The 14,259-nt window shown below is 46.3% G+C and overlaps 1 protein-coding gene across 2 annotated transcripts in view; it reads right to left on the minus strand.

The window, feature by feature from the left end:
• Positions 1 to 4,127: 4,127 nt before the first annotated feature.
• jph3b (junctophilin 3b) overlaps positions 4,128 to 14,259 on the minus strand; it is a 37,231-nt gene continuing 27,099 nt past the window's right edge. The window contains exons 4-6 of one of the 2 annotated variants that reach the window (XM_061222203.1): positions 9,165 to 9,407; positions 8,485 to 9,122; positions 4,128 to 5,458 (exon numbers count right to left, since the gene is read on the minus strand). In XM_061222203.1, the coding sequence (XP_061078187.1) occupies positions 5,378 to 5,458; positions 8,485 to 9,122; positions 9,165 to 9,407 (962 nt within the window). In that variant the 3' untranslated portion in view covers positions 4,128 to 5,377. Of the gene's footprint in view, positions 5,459 to 8,484; positions 9,408 to 14,259 lie in introns of both variants that reach the window. The other variant, XM_061222202.1, reaches the window with a different exon arrangement.

Genomic DNA, 14,259 nt, shown 5'->3' on the forward strand with positions numbered 1-14,259 from the left:
AGAGAGAGAGAACAGAGGGAGCATGTATGTGTGAGAGGGAGAGATGGTGAGAGAACTTGTGTGTGTGTGTGAGAGAGCATGTGTGTGTGTGAGAGAGAGAGAGCGTGTGTATGGGAGAGAGCAAGAGAGCGTGTGTGTTTCTGTGTGTTAGTGTGTGTGTGTTTGAGAGAGTGGGAGCGTGTATTGTGTGTGAGTGAGAGTGAGAGAGAGAGAGTCAAGGAAGGTGTGTTTTCAGTCAAGGAAGAAGAGGAGGGCCATATCTGTGAGCATATGTCGACTTCTCAAAGGGTGGTAATATCATTATCGTATTTCTCTCACTATTTCCTTCTACCTTCTTGAGTTTTTACACATTTGTAGCCCGATTTGTCTTTGCTAGACTTCTCAGACGATGCTCCTGGAGTGCGGTGGGTCTGATATTACAGTACTGAACAGACAGGTGTGCTACAGCAGCAGATCTGTTTGAGAGTCTTTGTCTCGGATTGAATGGGCTGGGGTGGTCGGTGTGGGCGCTCATCTTTATCCAGGTGTCGGTGGGGAGATCTTGCTGCGGTCATATGGCCCCCTTTTTTTGCTGTTATTGCTTCAGCGCCTGATTTTCTGGAGTAGATTCACTGATTCGTTCACTGAATAACTGAATCTCTCACTGAATCATGGAATCTTTCATTGAATCACTGAATCTCAAATCTTTCATTGAATCTGTGACTCTGAGTCAAATCCGAGTCATGGCCTCTGGTCATGCAGTCAGTTGCACACGTTCACGAGTCAAAACAGTCACAGTCGCCGAGTCACAGACAGATATAACCACAAATACCAGAGGAAGAGAATTCAAATTCAAGTCAAATAAAACAAAATCAAACAAAAAAGAGAGTACATTTTAAGTCTCAAAATAAGACTAAAATGTTATATTTCAGTGGACACAGGCGGTTGGGGAGGAGTCGGAGTCGTAGTCCGGTCAAAGAGTGACGGGGTGAGGCTGGGTCAGGATGTCCGTCTTCCTTTCCGGCCAGATTTAGAGAAATATCCCATAATCCTCTTTTCTTGCTGGGATCAGTCTAAACTCCAGTCCTGCAGTGATTTTATTACTGTAATCTCGGTGGTGAAATTGGCTTAGGGTCCCGCCTAATGGAAGGGAGGCTGGATTGCTGAGTGACGAGGCGGCACAGCCACTGATCTGGGGTCAGTTTCAGGTCCGTGCAGAATGCTTTTTAACCCTTTAAGGTGTGAGATCACAAATATTTGCTCAGAATGTTCTTAACTGAACATTCTAATGGTGGCTCTGGTGAAACAGCGCAGGCTATGAGACAGCTGGCAGCTGGTTTACCATTTCAGACTTGCTCCCAACTCCACATGGTTTAACTGGTTCACCAGTTCAGACCTGCTCCCAACTCCACATGGTTTAACTGGTTCACCAGTTCAGACCTGCTCCCAACTCCACATGGTTTAACTGGTTCACCAGTTCAGACCTGCTCCCAGCTCCACATGGTTTAACTGGTTGACCAGTTCAGACCAGCTCACAGCTACATTTACATAGGCGAGTATGACATGGTACCAGCTTCCAGCTCAGACAAGCTACCAGCACTACCAGGTTGACTAGCTTTATACCCAGCTAGACCAACTTATGACCAGTATGAGCAGCTCAATTTTCAAGCTGGTCAAGTTGGCATAGCTGGATTTTACAGCAGGGTAATGTATCAATGATGACTGGTAAAAAAAAAAAAAAAAAAAAAAAAAAACATTAGAGCCACTAGTCAAAGGGTGAGGTATGTACAGACCAATGGAAATGTTCTGCACTTGTGTTGTGTTATGTTGTAGTTTGAGGTAGTACTTTGTCGTGGCTTATTTTGGGTGTGCTGTGTTCGGTTGTGTTGTGCGCCAATCGTCGTACCATGGTTAGAAACACATATTGAGGAAAAACACTGCATTTTGGAATGTACCATTTGACATTTTGCGAAGGGGGCTCGGCTGTTTCAGAAACAGGGCAGCGTGAAGCAACTGTGAGCTGCAGGAGGGAGAGACAGGTGAGGAGTTTACCCTGAGAGAGAGAGAGAGAGAGAGAGAGGGGGGGGCTGCTGTGCCCTTTCAAATTAAAGGTGGAGACATTGCTAATCAGGCTGTAGGTGTGAATTTGTGCTTCATTTTATTTATCTGATGCTAAGAGCTGAATATGGAAGCTCTTCTGATTTTCCCCTCCCTCTTTTATCCTCTTATGCCAGCTTTCTCTCTCTCTCTCTCTCTTTCTCTCTCCTCCTCCTCCGTACCCCTCGCTTACAGCAAGCGAACTCATTGAGCCCAACAACTCCCAGGGGATAAACCCCGCCCTCACACATCTGGCCACGCCTCTCATGTGATGGAATAGAATCCTGAGTCAAGGTTGCCATGGCAGCAGCCCACCCTCACTGGGAAGATTTAAAGATGCAGTTTTTTCTTCTCTCTCTCTTTCTCTCTCTCATTCTCACCGTTTTTCTCTCCGTATCTCTCCCTCATTTCCTTTGTCTGTATTCAACACAGAACAAGATGGTGACACTCAAACACTTAATATTGATTGGATGATGTATATGACCTTTAACCCTCTCTATAATGCCTGATGTCACTTGGGAATTTGGAGGTGGGGGGGGGGGGGGGGGTTGGGGAGGGGGGTATAGGAAAGGAGTGTGGAATCCACAGAGATTCACAGATTTATCGATTGTTTCGATTTCATCCATAAATCTGCCAGTAGCATCCTTGTATGTACCCTCATACAAGGCAACAGGAAGAGGCTGTGTGGTGCAGGACACACAGACAGGAAATGACACGTAGAGCCCGGAAGAACTACACAACACAGGCTAACTTTCAAACACTTTCATTATTTTCTCCACATAACTCAAAAAACAAACAAATCCCCAAAAAAGAACAAAAATGAAATCAAAGAAATTAAATTAGAGAGAGGAAGGAGCAGAGCATGCTGGGGCATGCGATGATGTCACAGGGGGCAGGGCAGGGGGCAGAAGGGCGGGGGGGGGGGGGGGTATCTCCGGGGGTGAATGATACAGTATAAAAACTACAGGAGCAGGTAAATTGTAGCATTCATCAGGTTACCATGGTTTCAGTTGGACAGGTTCTCGCCGAGGTTCAGGAACTCAAGTCTGGTAAAAGCGCACGTCGTTCGAAAAAACAAAACTCGACGTGTTTACTGGGCTTTCGTTCCTTTACATCGCTGGAGAGTTTTAGAGTTTTTTCTAGACAGAGAGAAAGAGAGAGAGCGAGAGAGAGATAGGGAGAGAGAAAGAGGGAGAGAGGTACACACAGCCAGTGGATGTGACCAATAGGGGGCGACATAGAGGAAATTTGGGGAGTACAGGCCCCTCACACACATGCTATAAAAACGTCTCATTGAGTCATTGTTCATAAGCCAGCTATAAAAAATAAACAAAACACTTTTCTTTTTTTTTTTCTTCTTCTTCTCTCATTTTTCCTGCTTCAGGGTCACGGCAGCGAAGCGGTCGGACGCAGGCCTCCGCGGGTCACGCTCCCACCGTTCCTCTCCCACGAAACAGTTCGTCACGGCAAACGGTTTCGGTTTTCGCCAACAGACATCGTCTCGGAGAAGCCCAACACCGTCAACGTTAACGTAGGGATGAAACTCAGATCCGTTTTTTTTTTTTTTTGCAACCCTTACACTGCTTCCAAAACTAGAAGAGATTTATTTTTTTGTTCAATATTTTATCTATACAAAACTAAAACATACGTGAGCATGCAATTTTTGTTTTTACTTTTAAAAAACAAGGCAGTTGGCGTTTTTTCAGACATCTTGCAAATAGCTAGAAAATTTTTTTGTCCTCAGTAAATAAGTTGTTTTGAAAGCAGCGGTTGAAATGTAACAGTCTCTGAACTCTACGGCGGGCGGGGCGACGGCCACGGGTTGGAGGTCACGCCCAGACGCCCGGCACCTCTCCGGTGCTCCTGCGGAAACATTTTCTCATAATAATGCTGGCAACTCGAGCTGCGGGTGGGGAGGGGTCGGGGCATGGACACGATTGACAAGGCGGTGGACCTATGGGGAGCTGTGATGGATGTGACCGGCGGGGGGGGGGTTAAAGTGGGCTGTGATTGATTAGGGGGCGAGTCTGGAGGGGTTATGATGGAGGCGGCTGGCAGGCGGAGCAGATGTGGGTGGAGAGCGCTGTGTATGTGTGCCGTTGCGTATCTGTGCGAGCGCGGTGTGTCTGTGTTCATAAGTGTGTGTGTGTGTTTATGTGCGTTTGCATATGTGTGTGAATGCTATGTGTATGTTTATATGCTTGCTGTTCTTGTATGCATTTGCATATGTTTCTGAGTGCGGTGTGTGTATACGTGAGTGTGGAGAGTGTGTTTATGTGCTTGGGTGTGCATGTATGTTTCATTAGTGTGTGAGTGCATGTGTGTGTGAGTGTACAGTATATGTGTATGTGTATATTTATGCGTGTGTGTGTATGTGTGTGTGAGTGTACAGTATATATGAGTGTGTGCGTTAGCTTGTCTGTGTTGTACGTGTGTGTGTGTGTGTGTGTGTGTGTGTGTGTTTCTGGGTGCGCATGGTCATTATGGTGAGAAAACATTTCTGGGTTTCCATGCGGACATGAATGCAGTGATGAAGCCCTTTCAGACAGCCTGTCTCTCCTCTGTTGCATACGGTTGAGAGTGAGTAGCCCTGTTTAAGAATCCTTTCTCTTCTCCAGACTCCACCTATCCCACAATCCCCCGCGGCTGTGGAAAGGGGGGGAGGGCGTGTCCAGGAGGGGGAGGATGGGGTCAGCTTCTGTCCACACGGCCATCTGTTTTCCGGAAAGATTAACAGACACGTCCCGTTGGATCTCCTCACCTGGCGACGGTGAGCGGGCGCGGGCGTCACCATGGGAACCGCTCCAGGGGCGGAGCTTCACCCAGGGGCCACAACATGGTTTAACAAGCCCGCGCCAGATTCTAATCTCTTTTTTGTTAAACTTCCCAAGAAAAATAAAATATATAAAGTAATGAACCCATCGACATCATCAACAGAGCAAAACAAGGCAATTGAAAAAAACCCCCCAAAAAAACAATAATTTGCAATTCATCGTAATATCGTTAACCAATAAATAAATTATTTAAATAATAAGTTAAAATGGTCTTTGAAAGGAATGAGGAAACGGCAGGTAACGTTATGAGTAGAATGGTGGATTTGAGCATTTGCTGCTCTGTTAAATTTGACCTCACGTGTATCTTTAATGGAGTTTCATATTCTGTATAGACCTTATTATGTCTCTTTGTCAAAACAGGCTAAAGAGGGTTGGAGGGGGGGGGGGGGTGAATAGCCATGATAGTATTCATATTAATTCATAACAATAGTATAGATAATAAGAAGAATTAATAGGCAATACATTGTTTAAATAAAAAAGTGAATAAACAAAATGGCCACTCCAATGTTGAGCAAAATCACCATGACAACCAGAATAGAGCTGGAACCCTGCGTGGGACACAGAAGAGAGAGAGCGAGAGAGAGAATGAGTGAGAGAGGGAGAGAGGGAGGAAGAGAGGGAGAGAAGCATTAAAGCACACGTTCAGTCTGCTCCCACACCCACTCCTACACCCACCCCCTCCCTCTCTCCCTCCTGCCTGGAACAGTGTGTAACCTGCTCTGTGTGCTAAATGTGCCGTCCAAGGTTGGGCGTGCTCGCAGGATTAGGGAGTGATATTGTCTCTTTCACGCCAGAGCATGCAGTCTGAAGGCTGAACCACCTCGCAGTGATTGAGCTTGCGGTGCTGAGTGGTAAAATAAAGCCAGAGGTACAGTAAAAGCTGAAAACATACGGCCATTTACATTTGCCGGCTTGTTAACTAACTGCACGTTAAAAAACCGTAGTTAACTAGCTGGATATTATTGCATCTATCTATATATCTATCTATCTAATCTAAACATGATGCTCTTTATTATCTAAGTAAACAAGGAGAGATAAGATCAGATCAGATTCTTCTGCAGGTGTGATCCCTTATTGTTATTGACAGTATCTGTCCATGAGCATAAAGAATACATATATCTGGCATTGCAGCCTTACAATAGCAGTAATGAAACAAAATTCAAACATAGGCACGTACTGTTATGACAAAGTTATTGACACTACACAACCACCAAGTCCCAAATGGAAATATGGTCTTCCTCTCTTCCTCTGTCACTTAATTTTGACAGGATGCCCTTGCATGTGGTCCCAGCATGCTTTCATGTGTAAAGCAATGCACACACTCTCTTTCACTCTCACTCCCTCACACACACATTACTCACGCACACACAGACTCACATTTCTGCCTTTATGTGTGTAATTGCATGTGCACATTTTCATGTGTTCACACATTCATGTTCATTTATGTGACTGTGTTTGTGATATGTGCAACTGTGTGTTTGTGTGTACGTGTGTGCGTATTTGTGTGTGTATTTGTGTGTGTACGTTGTGTGTGTTTGATATGTGTGCGTGTTTGTGTGTGTACATGCACGTGCATGTTTTTTTGTGTGTATGTTGTGTGAGATATGTATGCAAGTGTGTGTGTGTTTGTGTGTGTACGTTGTGTATGATGTGTGCCTGTTTGTGTATGTGTACATGTGTGTGTTTGTGTGTGTATGTTGTGTGTGTGTGATAAGTGTGCCTGTGTGTGTGTACGTGTGTGTGTATGTTATGTGTGTGATAAGTGTGCCTGTGTGTGTGCACATGTGTGCCTGTGTGTGAGATATGTGTGCCTGTGTGCATGTGTGTGTGTATGCATGTATGTGTACGTGTGTGTGCGCCTATCTGTGTGTGTGTGTGTGTATGCGCACGTGTGTGTGTGTGTGTGAAAGACGGCATGTGTTTCAGATGAACCTGCCATACTGAAGTCTGCTGCATTGCTTTTCTCTTTGCAGCAAACATCCACCCCCCCTCCCTCCCTGGCCTCAGAGCCAATCTGATTGGCTGCTGCTGGAGAGAGGCATAAGCTGTTCCCTGGCAACAGAGTGCAGGGCAGCCAATGGCGGGGTGCATTGTGGAAGGAGCCACTTTGCCAATGCGCTGTTACTAAGGTGCTGGGAACACAGAGAGGCTGTGCGGCAAAGGGAATGATGGGGTAGCCAGGCGAGGCACCATGGGGTCAAGGGTCACAACGCACAACCCAGCACAGTACACTGTAGAGCAGTCTGTGTAACAGTTAACACTGCACTGCAAACACAGGTTGTGTGTAACTTCCCACGGGCAAAAATCGTTCTGTGATGGAAAAATGTACGAGAGAGAGTGTGTGTGTTTATACTCCTGAGACCGGACAGGAAAAAGTCATAAAAAATGTATTTTCTTTTTTTTGACATAATACAAGTATGAAAAAAAACATGTTATAGTGAAAATATTTTCACAAATATTATTCATATAATTGTATTGAATGTCCCTTGCAGTGTCAGGATGTGGTTCAGACCAGACCTGTGTCCCCTACAGAGGGAAAAGTGAATTAGCAGGTCTAAGGAGGTTATGTGTGCAGCCGGGTGTGTGTTTGCGTGCATGTGTGTAAGCTGTGTTGTGCATTTACACGTGTCTGCATGTAATCTGCCACACATGTAACCGGGTATGTGTGCTAGCTGTGCAGTGATAGCCTATGTGAATTTATACTCACTGAGCACTTTATTAGGCATTTATTAGACTTATTTTTTTACTTATTTGTCTTCTGCTGCCACATGATTAGCTGATAAAATATTTACATTAACAAGCTGGTGTACAGATCTACACCGAATAAAGTGCTCCCTGAGTGTATACTCATGTGTGAATTGTGGTGCATGTGTGTGGGTTTTGGTGGGAGTGTACGTGTCTGTAAATATGCATAGTTTGTGTATTTATGTGCATGTGTGTGCGGACTGTGGGAGTGTGTGTGTGGGTGGGTGTTGAGTGTAATTGCGCATGCAGTAGTTTGTGTTCATGTGTATGTATGAAGATGGCGTGTGTGTGTGTTTGTACGTGAGTGTATTTGCACATTGTTTGCATGGTTATGCGTGTGTGTGAGGATGGTGTGTGGGAGTGTGTGAGTGTGGAGACTAATGCACTGAATCTTCAATGCTGCTGTGGCCAACTGAAGAGCGTTAGAACAGAGGAAGCACTGCATTCTGGGAGATCTCTGCCTCTTGTCACTAGTGATTCATACATGCTGTATGTCCACAGCCTCTACAGTCTGCCCCACCAACACAGCAGAGCCACGGCTATCTATTCTGTACAATATCTGACCCTCCCATCCACCTTACTACTGCCCCCCTCCACCAACACACACACACACACACATGCACAGACACACACACATACACACACCCTTGCACAGACACACACACACACGCACAGACACACACACACACACACACACACACCACACCCACGCACACACCACACCCTTGCACAGACACACACACACACACACACACACACACACCACACCCTTGCACAGACACAGACACACACACACATACAAACACACACACACACCCGGAGCCCTTACCGAGTTTGATTTGAGCTGGGTCATGCTCTCCTCGTCCTGTTCTAGTGCAATGGGTGAAGACTTCTGTGGTGGGGAGAGGGTGAGGTCCCGGCAGAGGGGCCGCGCCTCCAGCTTCGGCGTGGGGTCGGAGGCGGCCCCCGCCGGCCACGCCCCGTCCCTGCCCCCCGGGGGCCAGGCCCCGCCCTCGCGGCCCTCCCGGCTCTTGGGCCGCAGTCTCTGCGGGGCGTGCGGCGGGCGGGGCTCGGGGTGCGGGTGGGCGTGGCGCTCCTCGCCGTGCCCGTAGGGCTTCTGGGAAGCGGAGTCCATGGGCTGCAGCGGCCGCATCTCCATCTCGTAGTTGCTGAGCTTCTCCTCGTCCTGCTCCAGCAGCCGCGAGCGCGCCAGGCCCTCGCTCAGAGCCCGCTGCGTAGTCCAGGCCACCGACGGGCAGTCCGCCCAGCGCTCCCGCGGCTTGTGGTTGGCCGAGGCGTGCCGGTGGCCGTTGGCCCGGCCGTCCAGGGGCCCGGAGGGCGTGGCGGAGCGGCTGCTCCCCCGGCTGCTCCCGCCCTGGTGCCGCTTGTCCTCGCTCCAGCTGTTGGCCCGCAGGTAGTCCCCCCCGCCCCCCCGGCCCTCCATCAGCACCTGGATCTCGGCCGCGCCTCCTCCTCCTCCTCCTCCTCCTCCTCCTCCTCCCCCTCCGCCCCCCCGCTCGTCGTCCACGGCGGTCTGCCGCAGGAAGCGGGCGTTCTTGGTGCGGTGCGAGGGCTTGGCCGGGCTGCGGGGCGGGGTGGAGGGCCGGCTGGGCACGGGGCTCAGGTCGGGGGTCAGGTCCGGGGGCGTGGTGCCCTTCATGTACAGCTCGGGGCTGTCGGGCGTGCCGCTGGAGACGGCCTCGATGTCGTTCTCACTCGAGTTCTGATGCTTTGGCCTTTGGCACTCCACTCCTGCTGAGTATGAGAGCGAGAGTTAGCATGCAGTATGAACACATAGCATGGGATAGTTAGTATGCAGCACTGACACATAGCATGGGATAGTTAGTATGCAAATATATACAATGCTCACATTAACAACATTCAACTAAGTGCTGTAAAGAGTTTATTTGGTGCAGTTTAGTCTTAAAAGCAGCAAGGTTTAATTGTTACATCATTCATAAATTAGATGTTCTAATCACACCAGTGTGACCATACACAGCAAAGGATTAACTGAAAACCTTACAGCTTCTTTTCAGTCCTAAAGGTGGTTAACTTAGCTGGGCAAAGAAGTGAGTAGAAGCTGTAGTCTGTACGCTCCCTACCCGATTCAGTCTGTACGCTCCCTACCCGATTCAGTCTGTACACTCCCTACCCGATTCAGTCTGTACACTCCCTACCCGATTCAGTCTGTACACTCCCTACCCGATTCAGTCTGTACACTCCCTATCTGATTCAGTCTGTACACTCCCTACCCGATTCAGTCTGTACACTCCCTATCTGATTCAGTCTGTACACTCCCTACCTGATTCAGTCTGTACACTCCCTATCTGATTCAGTCTGTACACTCCCTACCTGATTCACTCTGTACACTCCCTATCTGATTCAGTCTGTACACTCCCTACCCGATTCAGTCTGTACACTCCCTATCTGATTCAGTCTGTACACTCCCTATCTGATTCAGTCTGCACACTCCCTACCCGATTCAGTCTGTACACTCCCTATCCGATTCAGTCTGCACACTCCCTACCTGTCAGAGGACACTGCCGTGTTGGGACAGCTGGACATGTGCAACACACAAGCCAATTTATTTGGGCAAAACAGTAGTATAAAAAAGCACCTGCTTTTCAGACTGATGTTGTTCTCTTTGGTACACGGTATAGATCAGAGCAAAACCCATCTCCTGCTTACACACACACATACAATGAGATTCCCATTGTGAATAGAATAAACTATCAACCTGCTTCCTGTGGTCTAATCTGGAGCCAATCCTGTAACATAATCTCTTCCCTTGGCAAATGCCGTGAATGATGACTTCACCTTCTCCTGCTCCTGCTTTTTCTACATCCTCCTCTTTCATTGGAGGGTAAGAGGGTCCATGAGCCAATCGGCAAGGACAGGATGAGGCGGTTTTATAAACGGTTTTCGGAGGGGAACGAGAACTGTGTGTTCTTGCGGTGATTTGTCTCGTACGGTCAACTTGTGACACAATTCTTTACAGAGGACATTTTCCATGGGGAATTTAAGAAGATGGAAATTGTTTATTGAATAATAGATTAGTCATACTGTACATAAAAATATGCATGGAATTCTTCACCGGGCATGTTTGTGTAGTCCTCCAGTCTGTCTTGATGACTATTGGAGATATAGATTGCGTCATGTGTACAGCTGGAAAAAATGGTTCATTTAACCGATGTGTCAATAAAACAGGTCAATATGGCCCAGATTCGTCCTGTGTGTGCGTCTGTGCATGTGCATGCACATGTGTTTGTATTTGCAAGTGTGACTGATTTCTCTGTGTGTATACATATGCATGTATTGTGCATGCTTATGAGCATGCTTTTGACTGTGGGCCAGGCCATGCATGTACAGTATGTGTGTGTGCGTGTGTGTGGTGGGGCATGTATATATACAGTCAGGTCCATAAATATTGGGACATCGACACAGTTCTCCTCTTTTTGGCTCTATACACCACCACAATGGATTTGAAATGAAACGAACAAGATGTGCTTTAACTGCAGACTTTCAGCTTTAATTTGAGGGTATTTACATCCAAATCAGGTGAACGGTGTAGGAATTACAACAGTTTGTATATGTGCCTCCCACTTGTTAAGGGACCAAAATGGGACAAACTAACAATCATAAATCAAACTTTCACTTTTTAATACTTGGTTGCAAATCCTTTGCAGTCAATTACAGCCTGAAGTCTGGAACGCATAGACATCACCAGACGCTGGGTTTCATCCCTGGTGATGCTCTGCCCGGCCTCTACTGCAACTGTCTTCAGTTCCTGTTTGTTCTTGGGGCATTTTCCCTTCAGTTTTGTCTTCAGCAAGTGAAATGCATGTTCAATCGGATTCAGGTCAGGTGAATGACTTGGCCATTGCATAACATTCCACTTCTTTGCCTTAAAAAACTCTTTGGTTGCTTTCGCAGTATGCTTCGGGTCATTGTCCATCTGCACTGTGAAGCGCCGTCCAATGAGTTGTGAAGCATTTGGCTGAATATGAGCAGATAATATTGCCCGAAACACTTCAGAATTCATCCTGCTGCTTTTGTCAGCAGTCACATCATCAATAAATACAAAGGAACCAGTTCCATTGGCAGCCATACATGCCCACGCCATGACACTACCACCACCATGCTTCACTGATGAGGTGGTATGTTTTGGATCATGAGCAGTTCCTTTCCTTCTCCATACTCTTCTCTTCCCATCATTCTGGTACAAGTTGATCTTTGTCTCATCTGTCCATAGGATGTTGTTCCAGAACTGTAAAGGCTTTTTTAGATGTTGTTTGGCAAACTCTAATCTGGTCTTCCTGTTTTTGAGGCTCATCAATGGTTTACATCTTGTGGTGAACCCTCTGTATTCACTCTGGTGAAGTCTTCTCTTGATTGTTAACTTTGACACACATACACCTACCTCCTGGAGAGTGTTCTTGATCTGGCCAACTGTTGTGAAGGGGTTTTTCTTCACCAGGGAAAGAATTCTTCTGTCATCCACCACAGTTGTTTTCCGTGGTCTTCCGGGTCTTTTGGTGTTGCTGAGCTTACCGGTGCGTTCTTTCTTTTTAAGAATGTTCTAAACAGTTGATTTGGCCACACCTAATGTTTTTGCTATCTCTCTGATGGGTTTGTTTTGATTTTTCAGCCTAACGATGGCTTGCTTCACTGATGCAAATAGCACACTTGAAATGAACTCTAGACCTTTTATCTGCTCCTTGTAAATGAGATAATGAGGGAATAACACAAACCTGGCTATGGAACAGCTGAGCAGCCAATTGTCCCATTACATTTGGTCCCTTAAAAAGTTGGAGCACATATAGAAACTGTTGTAATTCCTACACCATTCACCTGATTGAGTATGTAAATACTCAATCAGGATGTAAATGCCCTCAAATTAAAGCTGAAAGTCTGCAGTTAAAGAATATCTTGTTCGTTTCATTTCAAATCCATTGTGGTGGTGTATAGAGCCAAAAAGAGGAGAATTGTGTTGATGTCCCAATATTTATGGACCTGACTGTATGTAAAGCAGTTACAAGCAAGATTATTGGAACAGTGATGCATTTCTTCGTAGTTTTAGCTCTGTACTCCAGCACATTGGAGTTTAAATAAAACAACAAATATGAGTTTAAAGTACAGATTGAGAGCTTTAATTTGCCCGTGTTGGGTGATCCTTGTAGGGATTACAGCCCTTTTAATAGATAGTCCCCCCATTTTAGGGCAGCAAACGTAATGGGACAATTGACTGCTTGACTGTTTCTTGTCTGTCCGTCTGTTATTGCATCATTAGTTCATGAGCAATAAAGCTAAGAAAAGGTTGAGAGTTGATTCTAGGCGGGAAATATGTTTGCATTTGGAGTCTGTAGGGCAGAGCAGTAAAGCAGGTCATCGTGAAGCTGCAAAATCAGGGTGTAATTTGTCATTCATATATTGTTTGGAAAAGGATGAAAAAAGTGAGAATGCAATGGGAAGCTCAGCAAAAGCAAAGGACCTGGTAGACAACAGAAGACCACTGTAGTCAATTGTGAAGGAAAAAAAAAAAAGTTAACTGTTAAGCAGATCAAGAACACTCTCCAGGATGCAGGCATAGATGTGTCAAAGACTACCACCAAGAGAAGACCACGCCAGCAGATGACTACCTCAGAGGGTTCACCACAAGATGCAAACCACAAGCCTCAAGAACACAGCCGGGTAAGAGTGCTAACAAGTATGTTTAAAAAACTGTATAGTTCTGGAATAAAGTATTTTGGGCCGATGAGATTAGTAATAACCTATAACAAAACGATGGAAAGAGGAAAGTGTAGAGAAAGGAAGGAACAGCTCATGACCCAAAGCACCTCCCTGCATCTGTGAAACATGGTGGAGGTAGTGTTATGGCTTGGGCATGTATGGCTGCCAGTAGAACTGGCTCACTTGTCTTCGTTGATGTGACGTGACTGCTGAGGGCAGTAGCAGGATGAAGTGCATTCTGAAGTGCACAGAAGCATCTGATTTGCTCAGATCCAGCCAAATGCCTCAAAATGAATTGGATGGTATATCACCTTCAGCAGGACAAGTACCCCAAACATACTGGTAAAGCCACCAAGGAGTTTTTCAGGGCCAAAAAGTGGAAAGTTCTCATATGGCCAAGTCAATCACCCATCCCTGCAAAGAAAGAATCAGGAGCTGAAGAGGGCTGGAGTACAGGCCTGGCAGAGCATCAGCAGGGAAGATACCCAGCGTCTGATAATGTCTATGGGTCATACACTTCAGGCAGTCATCAAATACAAAGCATTTGCAACCAAGTACCATATATGCTATCTTTATTTCTGATTATTTGTCCCATTACTTTTGCTCCCCTAAAATGGGGGACTATGTAAAAAAAGGGCTGTAATTCCCTCACGGACCACCCAATATGAATTTAAATACCCTCAAATTAAAAGCTGACAGTCTGCACTTTTTTATTGATTCATTTCTAATCCAATGTGCTGGAGTACAGAGCCAAAATAACAAGGATTGTGTCACTGTCCCAATACCTTTGCATTTAACTGTGTGTGTATGTGTATGTGTATGTGTATGTGTATGTGTATGTGTATGTGTATGTATATGCATGTATTTGTGGCAC

The sequence above is a fragment of the Conger conger genome, chromosome 15, assembly GCF_963514075.1.
Source record: "Conger conger chromosome 15, fConCon1.1, whole genome shotgun sequence".
NCBI lineage: Eukaryota > Metazoa > Chordata > Actinopteri > Anguilliformes > Congridae > Conger > Conger conger.